The 20706-nt window shown below is 47.4% G+C and overlaps 1 protein-coding gene across 4 annotated transcripts in view; it reads left to right on the top strand.

The window, feature by feature from the left end:
• The window catches only part of Per3 (period circadian regulator 3), a 45947-nt gene extending 26430 nt beyond the window's left edge, over positions 1-19517 (top strand). Inside the window, exons 13-21 of one of the 4 annotated variants that reach the window (XM_031379567.1) lie at positions 702-837; positions 1334-1449; positions 1604-1771; positions 9644-9871; positions 10501-11192; positions 12312-12414; positions 13900-14083; positions 14757-14907; positions 17145-19517. In XM_031379567.1, the coding sequence (XP_031235427.1) occupies positions 702-837; positions 1334-1449; positions 1604-1771; positions 9644-9871; positions 10501-11192; positions 12312-12414; positions 13900-14083; positions 14757-14907; positions 17145-17201 (1835 nt within the window). In that variant the 3' untranslated portion in view covers positions 17202-19517. Of the gene's footprint in view, positions 1-701; positions 838-1333; positions 1450-1603; positions 1772-9640; positions 9872-10497; positions 11193-12311; positions 12415-13899; positions 14084-14756; positions 14908-17144 lie in introns of all 4 variants that reach the window. The other 3 variants (XM_031379565.1, XM_031379566.1, XM_031379564.1) reach the window with 3 other exon arrangements.
• The last annotated feature ends 1189 nt before the right edge of the window (positions 19518-20706 follow it).

Raw genomic sequence — 20706 nt, 5'->3', positions numbered from 1 at the left:
GGCCAGCATGTGGGATAGCAGGAACACAGCCATCAGTCACCACCAAGGCTCAGCACAGGCAATGCTGTATGCTGCACCCTGCAACACATGAGGTATGTGTGATACCATTTATTCCAGTCTCTGTGCCCACTGACCAACTCTACAGGCATTCAGTAGCCAGGTGGTGCACAAGAGGAGGGACACATGACATTTAGGGTCTTAACCAGTTGTGATATTAGCCTAACACTAGCGTTTCCCACCTGCTTCCCATCCCAGAGTTGCCTTGGTAATCCTCGCCTGAGATACACATTTCACTAGTTTTTAAAAGTCCCAGTGTAGTGCTGGGCAGTGGTGGCGCACGCCTTTAATCCCAGCACTTGGGAGGCAGAGGCAGGCAGATTTCTGAGTTTGAGGCCAGCCTGGTCTACAGAGTGAGTTCCAGGACAGCCAAGGCTACACAGAGAAACCCTGTCTTGAAAGAACCAAAAAATAAATAAAAAATAAACAAATAAATAAAAATCCCGGTGTAGTCATTGTGTGTAGCTTGCTTTTGTGCCTTATTCGCTTTACTGAGACTTTTGTGTTGGTCATTTAGATCTAAGCCCATGTTTAATGATATTAAATATACTGCAAGTATATGTTATGAGCTTTCTACGGTCTGCTGAATATTTTCTCAATACCTGCTAAACATTTGAGTTGTATCTCCTTCCATCTCTTTTCAGATGAGCAGAAGGACTTTTCTTCTTCTCAGACACTGAAAGATAAAAGCACCGCAGAATTCAGCTCAGGTGGTGATCTGCAGCGAGAGCAGCACAGCTCGTCCTATCAGCAGATGAACTGTATCGACAGTGTCATTAGGTAAGAAAGGCAAGTCTTAGCGACACTTGTGGACAGAAGGCCAGTGAGTCACTGTGGAGCCGCACAGCACCCTCAGAGCTATTGGTTTCCCACTGTACATGATCAGTTGCTGCATGCGGAGCTCTAAGAGCTGCTGGGGACAGTGGTACTGAGTCCTCTGTGTTAGCCACAGAATGCCTGTCACGTACAGGTCACAGTTTATTGACTGTTCTGGAGGACACAAAATAAGATGCTGCATCTCCGGTATGAGAGAACTGTGGGATAGTGAACGCCTAAGCTGGTCAGAGTTAAATGGTGCGAGATGTGGAGACCAATTAAAGAACAGTGGAAGAGATCGTCTAAGGCAGTCACCCAGGCTGGGATGTTGAGGACTGACCTTACCCACGAGGAAAGGGCCTAGTCCCCTACGCCTCAGTGGCTGGCTTAAGCAAAGCAGAGCAGTGGGAGTGGCCTGGTGCAGCCAATAAGAAGACTCAACCCAGTTGTGTTGTCATAGGTACCTGACGAGCTACAGCCTCCCAGCCTTGAAAAGAAAGTGCATTTCCTGCACAAACACATCCTCATCCTCAGAAGAAGCCAAGCCGAACCCGGAGGCGGACAGCGGCCTGCAAGGTAGCAAGAATGCTCTGGGGTAGATGATGCCATTGAGTCCTGAGTCCTGGTGCTGTCTTCCCTTAGGGGGCTGATGACTTAAATGGTCAGTCACTGGCTGCCGTAAGCTTCCGCTTGGCGTTTTCCACCGTCAGTTTCTCATCTTTATCTCCAGACACTGAACAGCTCCTGGACATACCGAAACAGGGAACAACTGGACCACCCACAGGTACCGAAGGAGGTGCTACAAAGACCCTGTCTATCGCCGCACTGAACATGGCAGCTGGCATAAGCCAGTGTAGCTGCAGCAGCACCGCTGGCCGCATCCCACCCCTACCGACAGGTACTGCCTCCTTCTGTACTTTACACCAACAGCTAAGGCCCAAACTCAAGAAGTAACTTTTCCTCACTCAGTTGCCTATGAGTGGTAAGCAGGACATCAAATTGGTCCTCAGCAGCTGTTTCCATTATAGGACCAGGGACTACTTAAGATGCAGCATGAGACAGAGAGATTACCTTTAGCCAGTCCATAAATTGAGGTGAAAAAAAGTTTAAAAAAAAATTACCTGAATTCAAAAGATGATCAGGAAATTTAAAAAAAGAAAGAAAATAAAAGAAAGAAACAAGATTCTCAATAATCATTTAAAATAGACTAAATACTGAAATTAAGAGGGAAAGCCTGGGGTCTGGAGAGATGGCTCAGTGATTGAACACTGGCTGCTTTTCCAGAGGTCCTGAGTTCAAATCTTAGCAACTACATAGTAGCTCACAACCATCTGTAATGGGATCCGATGCCCTCTTCTGGTGTGTCTGAAGACAGCTGCAGTGTACTCATATACATACAATAAGTAAATCTTCAAAAAAAAAAAGAGGGAAAGTTTGGAGCCAGGCCTGGTACTATACCTGTAATCCTAGCATTTAGAACGCAGAGGCAAGAGGATAGAAATAGAGATTAGCAGCAACACAATTTAAGCCCACTCAGGAAGGGCTGTGAGGTGCTGGAGAGTAACTCTGCAGTTAAGAGCATGCACTGCATGTGTAAAGGACCCGTGTCCTGTTTCCCGCACCCATATCGGGGCTCACCACTGCTAGTAACTCCAGTTCCAGGAATCCGGTGCTTCCTTCTGGCCTCCCTAGTCTCTGCAGTAACGTGCATAAACCCAACTTAGACATAACACATACATATACAGCTTTAAATTAAAAGAAAAAAAGTCATCTGAGGGTAAATGGGTGGAAAGAATACAGAGATCATACAACAGGTATAAAGGGATGTGAGTGTATGCGTTGTTACAGGGGAAACAGCTCAAGACGGTTGGTTCTGTCAGCCATGCTTCATATAGGCAGGCTGGCAAGTGAACACACTAGGAAGACATGGTAGTAGTGTGTATTCACTAGTCATGGAGCTTCCAAGACAAGAAGAGAAAAGGGTAAGACTCAAAGAGAAAATAAGACTTTCCACAGGTTGGAGATGTTAGGTCCGGTTCATCCTCCCAGCCCCATGAGCTCAGAAGTAAGACTCAGACTCAAAACACATTTACAGAGACCTTGGCCGTCTAGCTAGGCTCTTCTCTGACTGGATCACAACTGAAGCAACCCAACTATTTTGACCCACACTCTGCACACAGCCTGTTGCATGTGCTTGGGTACCACGTGTCCAACTCCTCACATCTTCCCTGGGAATCCCATGCCTGGCTTTCTCCCAGAATTCTTTCTGCCTCCCAGAACTTCTAGTCTACCCCGTCCTATAGACCATAGGTCTTATAATTGACAGGTGATGTACCCATACAATACACAAGGTATTCTTGCCATAATGGCTGCAGTTAGGGAATGTAACACTCTCTATGCAGCTGATAAGACATTTGGGCAAAAGTGTCTATAATGTGTGAGATGGCTTAGTGCCTAAGAGTGTTCTCTCTCTCTCTCTCTCTCTCTCTCTCTGTCTGTGTATGTGTGTGTGTGTGTGTGTGTGTGTATAACAGCACATGTATAGAGGTCAGAGGACAACTTTTTGGAGTCAGGTATTTCCTGTTACATGGATTCCTGGGATCAAACTCAAGTCCCCAGGCTTGTGTAAGCATTTACCTGCTGAGCCATCCTGCTGGCCAGAGATGAGGTTTTCTAACCTTGCCAATGAAGGAAGCACTGCTCCGTAAGCCTGGGCTGTCCTTCCTTCTGTCTGGCATGCTTCCCACCCAAGAACTCAAGGCAGACCCTCCCCTGAGTGCTGGGGACAAGGGGGTGCTGTCTATCTCTGTAGAGGCCTCTGTTGCCGCCTCACCGACCAGCGGAAATAAGGAGGCAACCACGAGCCCTTCTCCAAGCAGTTTATTCAGGAACCTTGTACTTTTTCTTTCTACCTCTTTCTCTTTCTCTCCTTTCTCTTTCTTTCTCTTCTCTCCCTAGCCCCCAGCCCTCGTGGGTTAAATACTTTCCCTGGTCCCAATCAGCATTGGCTACGTGGCAAAACATAATAGGCTGGGGGAAAATCAAGCTAGCTTGCATCACAAACTGGAGGCACTCAGCTTTTCCAAATAAGGGCTTGTTTATCACAATGCTCTCTGCTCTGGCCGGAGACCAGGTGTTCAATATATAGGGTGGCAGCTACGGCTCCCCACAGTTCCCCCTTTTTGTTTTAAATGCAACAGGCAAGAGTAGAGGTCTGATCTCCAGTAACCTTGAGAAGGACATTGCAATGGCATTACAGCCCGATGGTAATATCTCTTGGCAAAATATCAAACCCGTCTTTGAGAACACGTACAGCTAGTTTGTACTACAAACCAGGCTTAGTTAACATAGCCACTCGGTACATGTCTCTGTCTTAGGTGATTTATTTGCCAAAGCCCTAACCCGTAGCAGCCAAGTTGGTGCCATGCCCATCCTATGCCTTTTTCCTGGAGGTGGGACCTGAGGCATCAACCCACATGCAATCAGACGTACTCTCCAAGAGACCGCTAGAAGCTGATCTCTAGTGCAGTGCTTAGCCTTGCATCCTGAGTGTGAAGAAGAGCATTCAGAATAGTTAACCAAGCCTGTGGAGATTGCCTCGCCTCCAGGGCTGCAAGTGCTTGCACTACCAAAGCAGCCTGTCATTGCTGCTGGGCCCGCATAGATGCACCACAATGCCAATATACTGACAAGGACCAGTAAAGCACCCACGGTTCCAATAACCGCCCACTCTTTAAATTATTGAGTGCGCTAGCTGTCTGGACAGTGGAACTCAATGTAATAATAGAAGGTGTGGCTTCAACCACCGCGAATGTACCTGGGCATCCTGGCAACCACAGCAAGGGAGAATCTATTCTGAGGGCTACAATCTAGCTTACTCCTGTTTCCTTTACTAAGGCTAGCATTACTAACTATAAACACAAACGGCACCCAAACACATACAAGGGTCGGAGCAATGACATAATTTTTTAAACGAGGCATTTCCTACTGCTCCACCGGCAATTGTGGCCATGGGAGAAATAGCCATGCAACTCCCATGCAATTCACCCCACTCAGCATTCGGCAGGTGCATCTTGAGGTGGGGCACTTTTCCTCGTAAACCATTCAGGAATCCAAATGGGATCTCGGCGGTCCTGTGGAAACACACAAACAGATCCTCTTGCCCACGTCAATACGGGATCCTTTCTCTCGGGGTAAGGCCATAGCCCATTCCCCCTTTTTGTTTTAATAAGCATTCTTTTAAGGTCCTATGAGCTCCTTCCACCATTCCTTGCTCCTGTGGACTATAGGGCAATCCATGAATTAAATCAATATGCATTTGTTTACTGGGCTACTAATATCAATTACAATTATAGGCCATCTCCTTGACAGGGCTAATAATGGCAATCCTCTTTGAACCGGCCCCATGATCTCCATTTGTCTATTAATAGCTCTTAAATCATGTAACAATTGCCATTTTCCTGATTTTTTCTTTATTACAAAAATAGGGGTATTCCATGGTGAAACTGAGGGTTTGATATGCCCCAATTCAAGCTGTTCTTGTACGAGATGAGCTGCAGCTGTTAATTTTTCAGAGGATAAAGGCCACTGAGGAACCCACACTGGTTCCTCTGTCTTCCAAGTGATGGGTATACCTTCCTCAGCTGCCCCCAGGAAAAACCCAGCCCCTACCTCCCTTCACGCGGCTGAGCAACAATGGGGGACTTTTGGCCTTGCAAATACTTCCCTAGACCAATGGAAGGATGATATCCCATGGCCTGCATAATACCACGAGAAGTCTCAGTATAGTTTCCTTCATTAGTTAATGTAAATCCCATTTCTAATAATAGATATCATCCCCATAATGATACCGAAATTTCAAGTACAAATGGCTGGATTTTCCCTGAATGTCCCTCTGCATCTTCCCAGGGCAATTAATTCTCTTGCACTCATGGTGGGGGTTTTTGCATAGCCTAATCCTTGGAGAGTTTGAGAGGACTATTGAAGAGGCTATCCCTTAGGCCAATCCTTCTTTGCTATAATACTTCTATCTGCACCAGTATCAAGAAGCCCTAAAATTTTCTTTCCATCCACTCTTACCTCCAAAAGAGGACGTTGATCCAGGTGTAGGCTCACAAAGGCTCTATCTGGTCCCGTAGAACCAAACCCTCCTTTTCCTCGTTCTTTATTTTGTGATGGAAACATTTCATGACAACTGGGAAGAATAAGAACCTGAGCTAATCTATCTCCGGGGGAGATGGAAACAATCCCTTGGGGGGGAGGAAATCATAATCTTAACAACCCCAGTATAATCAGAGTCTATGACACCAGGATGAATAACTAACCCCTTTAATGCTGATGATGAACAGCCAATTAGTAACCCCACTGTTCCCTTGGGGAGTGGATCTTGGAAATCTGTTTCTATTAACTGAACGTCCATCTGAGGGGTTAGTACAAGTCTGGTGGCAGAGTAGAGGTCCAATCCTGCGCTCCCCTTGGTGGCTCTCCGCACTGGTTGGGATGCCGCAGGGTTGGCCAATTCCCCTCTGGCTTACTCTTCATCGCCCCATATATTTGCGGGCCCTGCGGGCGAGGGCCCTACTGCCCGTTTTTTGACCTGGCTCCACCATAACCTGTAGTAAGTGGCTGTCCATTAATATCTTTCATTGATCTGCATTCATTGGCCCAATGATTTCCCTTTTTACATCTTGGACACAATCCAGGTTGTTTTGGACGGTCCTGCATAGCTCCTGTTTCTGCTGTTCTTCCTCTATTGGGACATTGCCTTTTAAGGTGTCCCAGTTGTTCATACCGAAAGCATGTACCCGGGTTCCCCTTGTTACCTTGCGTGCAGCGGCAAGGCCTGCATTAGTTAATGGACCGCCCAGTTCCCTACATACTTTCATCTAAGCTTCAAGTCCCTTATGTTTGTAGGGAGTTATGGCAGCCTTACATTCCTTGGCACATTGCTCATAAACTAATTGCTTAATCAGCGGCATGGCCGCATCCGGGTCTCCGAAAATCCTTCCAGCTGCTTCCACCATGCTAGCTACAAAATCTGAAAAGGGCTCCATGGGTCCCTGAATAATTTTAGTCGAATTTCCTGCAACTTCTCCCTTGTTAGGCAATGATTTCCATGCTCTTGTAGCAAGCATACTAACTTGCTCATATACCTGCAGTGGATATCCTATTTGCTACTGCGCAAACCTGCCCTGTCCCAAAAGCATATCTAAATCCCAGGCAGGATTACCAGCTGCTCGATTAGCAGCAGCCTGTTCATTGGCATATTCTATTAAAAAGGCTTTCCAGTCTAGATATTGACCTGATGAGAGGCAAGCTCTCACGGTGCTCATCCAATCAGAAGGAGTCATGCAATATCTGTGAAGAGCCTCTAGCTGGGAAACAGTAAATGCCGCAGTTATACCATAAGTGAGGATTATCTCAGCCAAGTTCTTTATGACTTAAAATCCAATGGTTCATGAAACCTTTGCCCTTGGGCATCTTGACACACAGGGAAGCAAAGCTGACCCCTAGCTTCCCGCCAAACTTCCAGACAAAAGGAAGTGCCGTAAGTGGCAGTGTTATAGGGGGGCGGTAAGGATACAGGCGGCCCTGGACCTGTGGGCTCCACCCTAATGGTGGACTTCTGTATTTTCTGTACTAACTTCTCAAGTTCCTCTTCAGAGTCCGAACCACCTTCATCAGTCTGATCTTTCTCAGACTTTGCTGACCTCTCTTCCTTCAGCTGTTCTAACGCTTCCTGTCCCTTCTCTACTGCTTTAGAACACACTTTATTCTCCAGGCAGCTCCTAATCAGTTTCCAGATTGGTCGCACTCCACCTTTGATGATTCCTTCCTCCCAGGCGAAATCCAGATCTCTCCCTAATTCATCCCAGCTGGACAGCGTCAGGTGACCCAACACCGCGAACCAAAGGGCAGCAATATCTACCTCTGACAGAAATCTTTCTAGGGTTTCTCTCTTTAATTCTATCTTTTTTGCTTTTAATAGTTCCTTAAGAGCAACAAATACGGGGCAAGATTGCGAGTTCCCCATGCTATCACTTTTGATTCGCCCTTAACGGGACTTTATCGCTCCAACCGGAGACCTTATTGCCTCTTTACCGAGGTCCTTCCCTTATCATCCCACCTTACCTGGGAACTTACCAGTCGACTGCCCTGACTGCAGGAGTTCTGAGCCTTAGAAGATGTCCCCGTACGTCTCTTCCCATACGGGCCACCATTTGTCACTGCCTCACCGACCAGCAGAAATAAGGAGGCAACCACGAGCTCTTCTCCAAGCAGTTTATTCAGGAACCTTGTACTTTTTCTTTCTACCTCTTTCTCTTTCTCTCCTTTCTCTTTCTTTCTCTTCTCTCCATAGCCCCCAGCCCTCGAGGGTTAAATACTTTCCATGGTCCCAATCAGCATCGGCTATGTGGCAAGACATAATAGGCTGCGGGAAATCATGCCAGCTTGTATCACAAACTGGAGGCACTCAGCTTTTCCAAATAAGGGCTTGTTTATCACAATGCTCACTGCTCTGGCCAGAGACCAGGTGTTCAATATATAGGGTGGCAGCTGCGGCTCCCCACATCTCTCTGCACCTGTCTTCTCTGCTACTCTCCTGGACGCTCTAGCCTCGCCTCTTAGGGAGTTGATTAGACTCCACCTGAGGCTTAGGGCCCTGAAAACTTTTATTTCGTAACTGTGTCCATTGTGTTCATTGTTTGAGGCAAGAAAGTTAGTCTGGTCCCTGATGTTCTGCTGTCCACAGCACTTAAGTTGACTCAAACCAAGTCAGAGCCCATTTCTGGGCGTGGCATGGGCCCGTGCCTCGCCAGGCTACCGGGATATTGCATAGCTTTGAGAGGTGGGAAGGGTGTTAGGAAACCCAGCACAGCACCCAGCATGATCTCTGTTCTTGAAAGCAGTAACTCTAGAAACAACTCAGCATCCGCATACAGGCGCATGCAGCTATACATATGAGTAAAGTGGATGCTCTGCTGCGTGTAAAGAGGATGAGATGGCATGCACTGAGGAGTAGGCAGTGGAGCTGAGCCATAGGCGAGAAGACAGGGTGGGCGGCAGCAGGTGAGCCTCTGTGCTCCTGCTCCCTTGTCTGTGAGTACAGGAATTAGCAGGGCAGTGAAAGAGCAGCTTTCCATGGGAAGAATGAAAAGAAACTGGGTAGACTGTGGAAGGTGCAGGAAGAATGTACTAGATTGATTTTAAAAACCCAGTGTTTGAATCATGTGTGTTACCTGTTTTAAAAACTCAGCTAAGCAAAGGACAGCGGCACACACCTTTAATGCCAGCGCTCAGGAGGCATAGGCAGGCAGAGCTCCTCCAATTCAATGTCCTGTCTACAAATTCAGGATAGCCAGGGCCACATAGAGTGACTTTGTCTCTAAAAAACAAATAGAAAGGAATTCAAAGGCTAGATGTGATGGCACGCACTTATAACCCAGTGCTCTGGAAAGCAACAAACTCAGGCAGGTAGGTTAGTTAGGAAACCCCAAGCTCTGTTTCTAAATTAATAATTTTGACCAAAAATCTAAAAATGTAAGGACATGAAGCATGTTTATAAATCAAGATCTAAATAGTATCTGTATATTATTACAATCATAAAGTAATATATATGTAAAGAAAGATAAGAGTTTTTGTACTGTACTGATGAAGTTTTTATATCCCAACAATTATGTTTGTAGAAATGTATTGAAGGGGAGTTACAAAATAAAAATAAACAGTTGCTATTAGTTATAATTAATTCTGTTTTCTGTGATCCCAGCAGAAAGTGTTGCCGTAGCATGTAAGCCCTGGACCCTGAGAACGAAGGCCTCTCAGCTGGCCGCAGGAGGATTTAAGCACGTGGGGCTCACAGCGGCTGTCCTCTCCGCACACACACAGAAGGAAGAGCAGAACTATGTTGACAGGTTCCGGGAAAAGATCCTGACCTCGCCCTACGGATGCTATCTTCAGCAAGAAAGCAGAAGCCATGTTGAGTACTCCTGTGTTCAAGGTAGTACATTTACAGGATCCCTTACCCTTTACATTACTAGGAACCAAACACAGGCTCAACTGTTTTGCTGTGTCAGTGGGAGATTGCTTCCAGGAAGAACCACCTGACACACTGACACACAAATCCACAGACACTCGAGGCCTTTGTGTAAAAGGGTAGAATATTTGTGCGTGAACGACTCAGGCTATCCATGTCCCTATCCTTATCTTTATCTAACACTTAACTCATTTGTACAGTTGAAGGAATAATGGGGGTGTCTGTACATGTTCATTTTAGCAGTATTTTTTCCTGAGTATCTTCAGTCTGTAGGTGGCCCGGTGGGCAGCTCTGGCCCCTGTGGCTGTGCAGGGCCAGCTGAACCCGGGAGCAGGGTAAACAGCAGGTGATTTCACTTACTCCACAGTTTACGAAGGAGCTCTTATAAGAGTAAGAAACCGATTAAGGTGCTGGATTTGGTTGATTTTGGAGCACTAATTTTTACCTAGAATTTTTGTTGATTTAGAACAACTTTTTGTATTCTTAAAAGTATTGGCAAATACTTGCTTCATGAGATACTACTTAGAGTTACCTGCAGTGACTTCTCCTCGGTTTTTACTTTTTCTATAACATGCCTCCATCCTTATCAGCAGCAGGGTCCACCTCTAAGCAGAGCAGATGTGCTGGAAGTGAGAGACGGAAGCACAAACGGAAGAAGTTGCCGACATCTGTGGACACTGGCAGCTCTGGTGCCCACCTCTGTCCCCATGTCAGAGGACTCCTTCCAGATGAACACCACTGGAGCCCTTCCGCTCTCTCCTCTCCCCAAGGCACAGTCCTACCTTTCCCCTCAGCCCTGGTAGTTCCCAGCCAGACCCCTTACCTGGCTCCCTGTTTTCTCCTCCAAGATATGGCCTCTCAGGGAGTAGGGGACTCCACATCCTGGGGAGCTGCAGCTGGATGTCCACCTCTGTCCGCTGGCCCTCAGTCTGTTTCCACGTTCCCCTCTGCTTATTTGGATTCTTTGATGACCAATTTCCTGCACAACACCCCTCTCTTTCCTCTGTGGCCGACATCATTCTCTCCATACCCATTCCTGGGGGCTGCAGGTTCTCCTCAAATGGCACCCTTAGTACCAGCAACGGCTCCAAACCTGGAACCAACCTCTTCAGACCACAGCCAAAGGAGAGTGGAGGAAAACTGGGAGCTACACAGTGAAGAGCTTCCGTTCATTAGTTCACGGAGCAGCTCACCATTGCAGTTAAATTTACTCCAGGAAGAGATGCCTGCACCATCAGAGTCTACAGATGCAGTGGGAAGAGGCGCTGCTGCAGACGCTAAGCATGTGAGTGCTGCTCTCAGTACCAAGGGCTTGAGAAAGCCTGGGTCCTCTCACCAAGCCAGGGCTCAGCACTGACAGCCTAGTCATAGTGCTGTGATTAGGACTAAGCTCAGCTATGTGGAGATGAGAGGTGTGCCTGTCTACTTGTGGACTAGAGATGAAGGAATCGTCTGTTCTATTCTTGGAGGGTTTTCATCTGTCCTTCAAAAACAATTTGGTTTTGTCTGTTTGTTTAAGACAAGGTTTCTCTTTGTAGCCCTGACTATCCTGGAGCTCACTCAGTAGACCAGGCTGACCTTGAGATGTAGAATTCATGCTTTTCTGTTTATACACATAGTGTAGGAGCAGGCGGATAAGGTAGGAGCCAGTGTTTGGCATAATCAGTTCCTATCTGGCCTTTTCAGGTACCTGCAAGCACTTGTACACCTGTACATACAGACATAGTAAATATTTCTGATTTAAGTACATTTTATTACTGTTGGGGTGAGTTCTCATGTGCCTCAGTGTCCACGTGGAGGTCAAAGGGCAACCCCGGGAAGCTGGTTCTCTCCTTACAGCATGGGTTGTGAGGGTCAGACCCAGACCATCAGAAATAAGCGCCTTCACCCAATCTGCTGACCTAGTAATATAAATCTTAAAATATATAGTGGCTTTGGTTCACACGGGAGCTCTGTCACTTGTGACATGGGCCAGCTTCAGTGGTGCCTTCACAAGAAAGCTGGGAAGATGGCTGTGTCATGGCTTCTGCTGAGGACTGAAGGCTGCAAGTGTTTCCGTGGTGCTTCACCCTGTGCGGCCTGTCTTCTCAGAGGACTGGGACTCAGTTTTGCTTGCTGCTGTGTTCCTAGAGTTTGACACACTGTGCTTAGAACGTATAGAGTGTCCACTTGTGCTTGCCAGATGACAGGCGTATGGACGCCCACCCTCGTGTGGTGCCTGGCATGCAGCCGGGTTCAGAACACAGTAATTCCAAAGAACCTTTAAGCACTTTCTCAGCGTCAGCCTTAAGAGTCTTCACTCCTCACCTGCGTATGTGAGTCTCATTCCACTCAACAGGTGAAGTCGAAGAGCTGCTGCTGCTAGCTCTCGGAGGATTAAGTAGCTTTGTCCCCTCCCCTCTAGCACTGTGCTACAGGTCACAGTGGCAGTAGGAGCCGTCACTCTGCCTCCGGTGAGCTGGCCACAGCACCAGTGCAGCGGGAGTCGCCGCCTGCAGCTGCCTCAGGTAGGCCACCAGGAAAGCAGTCTCTCACTGTTACCAGATCACTCTGTCTCACTGTTACCAGATCACTCTGTCTCACTGTCACCAGATCACTGTCTCACTGTCACCAGATCACTCTGTCTCACTCTTACCAGATCACTCTGTCTCACTCTTACCAGATCACTCTGTCTCACTCTTACCAGATCACTCTGTCTCACTCTTACCAGATCACTCTGGCCAACGCGGCATAGAAAGGAAGCTTGGGCCTTCTTTCACCGTCTATTTGTAGGCTTCCTTTCGAGCAGGTTTATATTTGACAAAACAGACATTGGTATAATTGTTACAAGCACTTAGAATTTTCCTGTTGCTCTAGAAAGTTCTGTAACCTTTTACATGCTGTCTGAGTTAGCTGTTGCTGAGACAATATCTGACTGGGCAGCTTACAGGAGGAAGCTACAGTGTATGGTGGCAGGGAAGGAGTGGAGACTAGGCTATCTTAGTCTGAGGTGGAGGGACCTCGGCACAGCAGACAGGAAGCAGCACTTCAGACCTGAAGTGGGGCCATGTTGAAACCTTCAAATTCCTCCCTGCCCCCAGGGACCCACCTCTCAAGCATTCTGCCCCAGTGGTCTACCACTTCCCAGAGCCCTCCACCACCAGCGACCAAGCATTTAAGTGTGTGCCTGTGAGGGTGTTTTCTAGTCAGACTGACAGTCGACCTCTGTCCTAACACTGCTTTCTACCACTTCAGTTCCTGGAGTGCAGTGTGAGAGCTTCTTGCATTAAGAGTCTCTCAGAGTAATGCTGTTAAGATTGATCCTCATTATATGTAGTGGTAGTCTTCCTTCCTGTTGCTCAAGAGGATTACATTGTATGGAGAGTTACAGGGATTACATTCTATAGATGGTTACTGAGCTGTCTCTGGTCTGGGCCTATCATCAATAACACTATTAGCCATTTGAAATTGTAAGGTCATTGGGCAAGTATCTGATTAGTGCCTTGTCTTAGCCAGGGTTTCTATTCCTGCACAAACATCATGACCAAGAAGCAAGTTGGGGAGGAAAGGATTTATTCAGCTTACTTCCACATTGCTGTTTATCACCAGAGAAAGTCAGGACTGGAACTCAAGCAGGTCAGAAAGCAGGAGCTGATGCAGAGGCCATGGAGAGATGTTTCTTACTGGCTTGCTCTCCATGACTTGCTCAGCCTGCTCTCTTACAGAACCCAAGACTTCCAGCCCAGGGATGGCACCACCCACAAGGGGCCCTACCCCCTTGATCACTAATTGAGAAAATGCCCCACATTTGGGTCTCTTGGAGGCACTTCCCCAACTGAAGCTCCCTTCTGTGTGATAACTCCAGCCTGTGTCAAGTTGGCACACAAAACCAGCCAGTTCACGCCTTAAGAAACTCACTACTGAGATGGGCAAGTAGCTGCCAGAGTTGGAACAGGACCTCTCTGGCACATGAACTTCTAACGGGTGTTTTCTATTTTGTTGACCTTTGGCAGGAAGCAGTGCCAGCAGTATATATGTCAGTAGCAGTGACAACGCTTCTGAAATCTCTGAGAATGGACAGAGGTCACAGGCTAGACAGAGAGACGAAGCCTTTCCCGGGGAGGCTGAAGAGTCCATCTGGGCAATGATAGAACGGACGCCGGAGTGTGTTCTCATGACATACCAGCTTCCGGAGAGGTACGGAGGCACTCTCCTAACAATTTCATAATACCGTTTATTCTGTTGCATGTTTACGTGTGAGTGTGCCATGGCACACATATGGAAACCTGTTCTCTGTGTCCAGCATGTGTGTCCCTGAAATCAGAATCAGGCTTGGTGAGAGGGGACATGCCTTCCTAGCTGTGGTGTGTACATAAAGGTGGAGGACAGTGTCCCGTCGTCACTCTTGCCCAGAAGTGACCGTCTCTTTCAAGCCATCACACTGGCTGTTCATTTGATTTCTAACGTGGTTTTTCTACATAAAATGACTTTAAATGTTTTCAATACAGTCATAGAAAATGTGTTTACAAATGTGTTCATCTCAATTCAAGCAACAAATGATTCTTGAAGGAAAAATTGCATCCACGCATGTGCAGATCAATACAGACAAAAACACTGTTCACCTCAACCAGGACACAAGCACACAACTGTCCTTCCAGGATGCACATGCGCAAGTTTGCTTTTGCCCCGGCAGAGGGGGATGGGGAAGTGCATTTCCTGGTGTGCTTCATGAAGGCATCACAGTTTTCCACCAAGAAGCACAGGTTAGCCGTGTCAGTGTAACAGACAAGCTGGGTGTGTCACGAGTCAACAGATAAGTGTGTCCATGCTGGGAGGGAAGCATGGCGCTCAGAGGCCTTCTCGGTCTTAGGGGTAGAGATGAGGTGCTGAAGCAAGACCTGGAAAAGCTTCACAACATGGAGCGGCAGCAGCCCCTGTTCTCTCCTGCGCAGAGGGAGGAGCTGGCCAAGGTGCGCTCCTGGATCCACAGCCACTCCACCCCTCAGGAAAGACACCTCCAGGTAAGCACGCCATGCCTCACTGTCCTGTGCGACTGTCCTGTGCCAGGCAATGTCCTCATCTAAACCATTACCTGTGGGCCTTAAATGCAGAGTGTGCACGTGCTGAGTAGTTAGTACAGTGTGTGCTGGGTTTTTCAATACAGATCTTTTTTTTAACACTGAAGTTTCCTAGGAGAAGCATAAACAAATGTCTGACCACCCCAGGTAGAGCCCAGCCCCAGGCCAAATACTGTTAAAGTAAAGGCAGACTTGGCAAACCAGTGAGTTAATGGAGCTGACATTAACAGAGCATGGGCAATGCCAAACACCCATATCTCTGAAACCATCTCACCCCAGTGTGAGCGACCCACAGATGGGGCTCTCCACCCCTTCAGCCCCTTCTGCACTCTGTAGACTCTCATCACTTCCTGAGAACAGAGGACACCTGAGGTGAAATACAGAACTGGGAGGTAAGTGTAGGAAAGAGACGGGTCTGCAGTGAGGGTCTAGTGACTCCCTACCTACTTCCCGTAAGCGAGTGTCAGCAGTCCTAGTCTTAAAGGTCTCTGTGTGTAGCCACAGTCCTTTCCTTCTGTGTGAGACAGCATTGCACAGCCACGATGAAATAGCTCTCTCCCACCAGTTGGAATGCTTAGGGTGATAGAGGCACTCCCTGGAGTGTGACCAACTGAGGGGAAGTACAGACATACATAGTTCAAATATACATCCCTCTTTAAAAGTTTAAATCCAAAGTATAAGAAAGGCCCACCTCGAAGGAAGCTTTCTTACCCCACAGGAGCTCTTTATCCATTTCCTTCTGCTTGTCGGTGCACCGAAAACCCCCAAACAGAAACCCAAGTCATTCCTATGTGTTAGTGTCCTAAGTCATATCATGGACCGGCAAGCCAGGGCAGTAACAGCCTATGGCCTTAGTATCCCTTCCTCCCCTTTGTGTGCAGTTGTGTGCAGCACTGGATAGGTCTGCACACTTGTATGCATGTATGGTACCCACAGAGGCCAGAAGAGGGCAGCAGACCCTCCAGAGCTGAGTGAGGAGGAGCTGGGAGCGGATGTGTAGGCTGGACTCTAACCAAGCTCCCCTGCAGCAGCAGCCAGGGCTCTTCCCACCCAGCCATCTCCAGACGCCCTTCAGCACTTGTTACGCTTCAGAGAGGGTGGCATCAAGCCCCACTCCCCAGCCTTTGTTTTTGCGAATTGTCTGGTTCCTCCCTTCCTTCCTTGTCTGGTTCCCCAGATAAAGAACTCTAGGTGGAAGTTTTGTTCTTTAAGCACTTTGACTCCTTCCGCATTTTGTCTTCTGGACTCCATAGTTTGTGCTGAGGCATCTGCAGATGATCTAAGCATTCTGTGTTCTGTGTCCTCTCCTGCTTTGGGTTGACTGGTTATGATGTGTCTGGGTGTATGCGTCTGAGCCGATCCCATTTGGAGGCCATTGAGCCTTCTTGGATGCTGTGTTCATATCTTCATTAAATCTGGAAGATTTTCCAAGCTTTGTTTTCACATGCATCCTTTTCCTGTCCCTCTCTCCGGTCCCTCTGATGGCTGTCAATACACTCTGTGGGTCTTTTCCTTCCTGATGATGGTGGACGTGCTGGTGATGGTGGTGGCGACGACGACGACGACGACGGCATCCATTACTTACCATTACCTGGTCTTCAGGATTTGAGTTCTCACTTCTCCCGGACTTGCATTTATTCCTCCCGGGGCTTTATCTCAGTTTTGCCTTTCTCGGGTTAGAAGGTTTTGTGGTTTTCTCTGTAGGTGTTCTCTCACTTCATTGATGCTTCTGTTTGCTCGTATATTTCTTCTCTCAGCTTTCTGTCTTAGCTTTCTCTCCTTGTGATAGAAGCACCAAAAACCTCAAAAGGCAAGGCCCTCTTTGACCTCACAGGGGCAGTCAGGGCAGGAGCTGAAGTGGAGGCCATGGAGGGGTGTAGCTTCTTGACTTGCTTCCCATGGCTTGCTCAGTCTGCTTTCCCAGGGGTGGCACAGTCCACAGTGGGCCGTCCCACATCCATCACTAATCATGAGAGTGCATCACAGACTTGCCTACAGGTCAGCCTGACTGACCCATTCTCTCAGTTGAGGTTCTCTCTTCCCAGACATGCCTGGGTTTGTGTCTGTCACGTTTACAAAAGCCAACCAAATCTTCCCTCACCTCGGCCTTTTCCTTACTTTTAAACTCTTCCGATGGCATTAATGTCAAATAATGTGCTTGTCTTTGTTCTCTTTTGGAGAGCCGTGTTGCCTGTGAAGACAGAGGTTCAGTCGGCGACACCACAGATGTCCCCTGACAGCACCCAGCAGAAGACACCAGTTGAGCAGCTGTGAAGATGTCACACCCTCTCCAGGTCATGTGGAACACACAGTTGTGTGTTACCTCACCACAGTCTAACTCTTAAATGGCAGTCATGAGAATTAAGATCTTCCCTGGCTCTGTTCTGGTTTTGTTTCGGTGGTGCTGGGGTTCAAACCCAGGGCCTCCCACCTGCTAGGCTGGCACTCTCCACTGCTGACCTGTATCCCCAGCCCTCCCTTCTTGGTTTTCAATAGATGACGTTTTCCCAATATAGGGGTATGCGTAGGCTCTTGTTCCTGATAGTAAAACTGCCAATGAGAAGCCTTCTCTAGCTCAGCTGTCACCTGAAGACATTGGCTTGTGTCTGACAGCGTGATTTCAGACGTCACCCTGAGTAAGTGATACTTGGAATGAGTCCCAGGCCTTAGTCTCCTTTGTGTTTTTATGTTGTTACAAGCTTGCTTTCCCACTAGAATCCTTGAAGAACTTCTGTCTGTAGGTTCTGTGTTTCTCATGGGGTTTTCTGCAAACTTACCACATTGATCTAGGTTTTGTACAGCCTGGTGCTTCTCTTCCTGATTGTAAAACATTCCAGCTTTCTCACAGAATGTCAGAGCGTATTCTAGGAACTGTGGGGATCGCGCTTCGGTTGTCTGACCCCATTCTTGTCCATGCGCTGCCTGTGGCGGCCTTTCACGGGAGCTCCTCCCTTAAGATCCGTCAGCCAGACAGGACTTACTCTGTGGACAACTGACGCTAAGCCTTGCATGTTAAAGAGCCTCTTACCCAAACAATAGTGTTTTTAAAGGTTTTTTGGTTATAAAATAAATGTGAGAAGTTTTAAATATTATGTTAATGTTATCATGGAGGTGCGTGTGCCCGGGCTCACCAAAACAAAGTTAACCTTTCCTTGTCACCAAATTACACGAGGTCTCCACTGCGACCAGAGGTCTGACTGGCCCTGCTTTTTGTTTGCCCTTGAACAGGGGTAAGAGTTTGGGGCTCCGGGACCTCAGCTCAGTGACAGCAGAGTCCCTTGAGTCTGTGCTCTCCAGGCAGTTCCTGTCTCAGAAGTGAGTGCGAGTGGTTATGTGTCTGCCCGCTCACTGACTGGTGCTCTGGTTTAGAGAGGCCCAGGGTTCCTTCTTGAATGCGGAATGGCTGTGGAATTCACCCGTGCAGGTCAGGGAGGAACTGACTGACGGGGAGGGGGCTTATGGCCTTTTCCTGCTTACGTCCTGCAGTCCAACTTACTTTTCTTTCATTTTTTTTCCCTTTTTTTTTTTGTTGTTGTTGTTTTGTTTTGTTTTAGAAAGACACTTTGTTCTCCTCTGACAATTTATAGCTATTGATAACTGTATTGTTGTTGTGGTCAGGAGACGGTCACAGAGGCTGCTGTGCCCAGCGCTCCAGCTCAGTGGCTCAGTGGCACCATTTCTAAAGTAGTGCTTTTTCTGGACAGCAGTCCTATTGGAAGGTGTCAGAAGCGTTTTAAGATGCTGCCTGTGACATTCCTGGAGCTTTCTGGTATTGAGCAGTTGTGTGAAGAGAGAGACTCCTCAGAACCTACTCCATCCTGCTAGTTGAGTGATTTGGAAGGCCCGCATTAGTCAGGTTGGCCTTCTCTAGTGAAGGGTTGTGTCTGTTTGAAGCTACCAGGATCCTTCTGTGTTTGTGTACATACAGCAGACCTGATGGTTTCTGGTGAGAGAGGCCCTTTCCTGTTGGTTCTGGATCCCCGTTTTCTCTGCAATTCCTTATTTCCTTGCCTTCATCCACACCTTATGGCATCTGTATTATGCCAGGCTTGATTTGAAAATGGTGCTGTAGTCAAGTCTGTAAAGTCCTTTACCGAGTCTCACCTCTGCTAGGATGCCGTCAGTACACCAGGCAATCCCTGGTGCTGAGGACCAGCAGTGCCTGCTGCCCCCTGTGGGGGTCACACCCAGTGGAACTCAAGCTCACTGACTTTTGTATTAATAACTAGAGAATTGGTAAGAAAAAGTGTGTATTATAGACTTGAATGTCGACATAAATATTTCTCGCAAAGCTTTATTTTCTTGGGTCAGAGGTCAAAATTTTTGAAAATAACATGTTGTGTAAATAAATGGCTTAAATGAAATATTATAATTCACAAGATGGCAAATTTTAACCAAATTGGCAATTTGTTCATAATTAACTGTGAATTTGCTCATACTTAATAAGTATTTATCTTTTCATACTTAATAAGTATTTATCTTTTCATTATCTTTCATTTTCTTTCATTATCTTTTTGAGTAAAAACAATAAACAGTGTATGTGTTCAAGTGGAGAATGCTTTTCATTGTGTAATCAAGCCTTGAGCACGCCTGGTGTCAGCCAGAGCCGCTTGCTCACTGAGGTCCCTGAAGGTCCTGTGCTAGGTCCACATCACCACGCTCACAACTGTTTGCTATGTAAGCTTGTCTCTGTTCCCACTCTGGAGGACAGGCATCTGCCACTGTGTTTAGTCCCCATTCTAGTCCTGAGAACTTACTGAGCCCTGGATGTTTATACATGTAAACATATGGACAATGCTATTCATTTATGCCAGTATAGCAAACATATCAAAATTATTCCTGAAGCTTCTATAGGATAAGCTTGTATTTTACAAACTCTGAGTTACTTAGAGCAAAGTCAAGACATGAGAATATGGAGCCTGATCCCAGCCAGCAAGGCCTTAAGTCTCATGCCTGTCCAACTGTACCTTCCTCTCATGCCAACACCAAGGATTTACAGTTTCTGCCTCCAGCCAGACTGGTGTAAATTCTCTATAGGAACTGTCTCATCCCAGCCTCACATCAGCCCATGGAGGCCCTTCTCATTTTGCAGGGGGCTGCCGAGTTTGCAGACGACTCAGCTCCTGTAACTGAGCTCAGCAGTCTGTCATAAGATAATCACCCTGAGTCACTACACCTACTGGCGTTTTCGTAGGTTATGCTAGTACACTAAAAACTCATTTAGGCTTCTTGGGATTGTCAAGGGAGTGAGGGCTAGCTTAATTCTGACACTTACGGAGTCTCATAGGCAGACTTGATGGCTGAATGCTTGAATCTGCACACCTGCTTTTCCGACTGAGCTGTTGCTGTTGTGTCTAAATTAGGAAAGCTTTGTCACATGTACTTGAAGACACTTGTGATGTTTGGTGACAAGGCTGAGTGAAGTTTACACCGTGCCTCGTGGTTGGTTCAGAGCTGACGCTCAACTGCATGTCCAGTGGAATTGACTGATCTCTTCCAGGAAAGCTGCTTCCTTGAGAGACTTAGTGCTTCCAGCCAGTGGTTCTGTGGTCAGAGTCATGGCCTGTGGCACCCAGACAAGTGTCTGGTCGTCTACAGACTGCCACAGTTGTGCATGAAATGCTGGTCTACTTATGCATTTGTGGGTCTTAAAGATGAATACCCTGCCGATTCCATTCCACAGCCTGAACCCCAGTGTCAGCTCTAAGAACACTGGGGGATTCCACAGCCTGAACCCCAGTG

The sequence above is a fragment of the Mastomys coucha genome, unplaced genomic scaffold (genome assembly GCF_008632895.1).
Source record: "Mastomys coucha isolate ucsf_1 unplaced genomic scaffold, UCSF_Mcou_1 pScaffold18, whole genome shotgun sequence".
Classification (NCBI taxonomy): domain Eukaryota; kingdom Metazoa; phylum Chordata; class Mammalia; order Rodentia; family Muridae; genus Mastomys; species Mastomys coucha.
The sequence above is the reverse complement of the archived record's forward strand: the minus strand, read 5'-3'. Positions and strand labels throughout refer to the sequence as shown.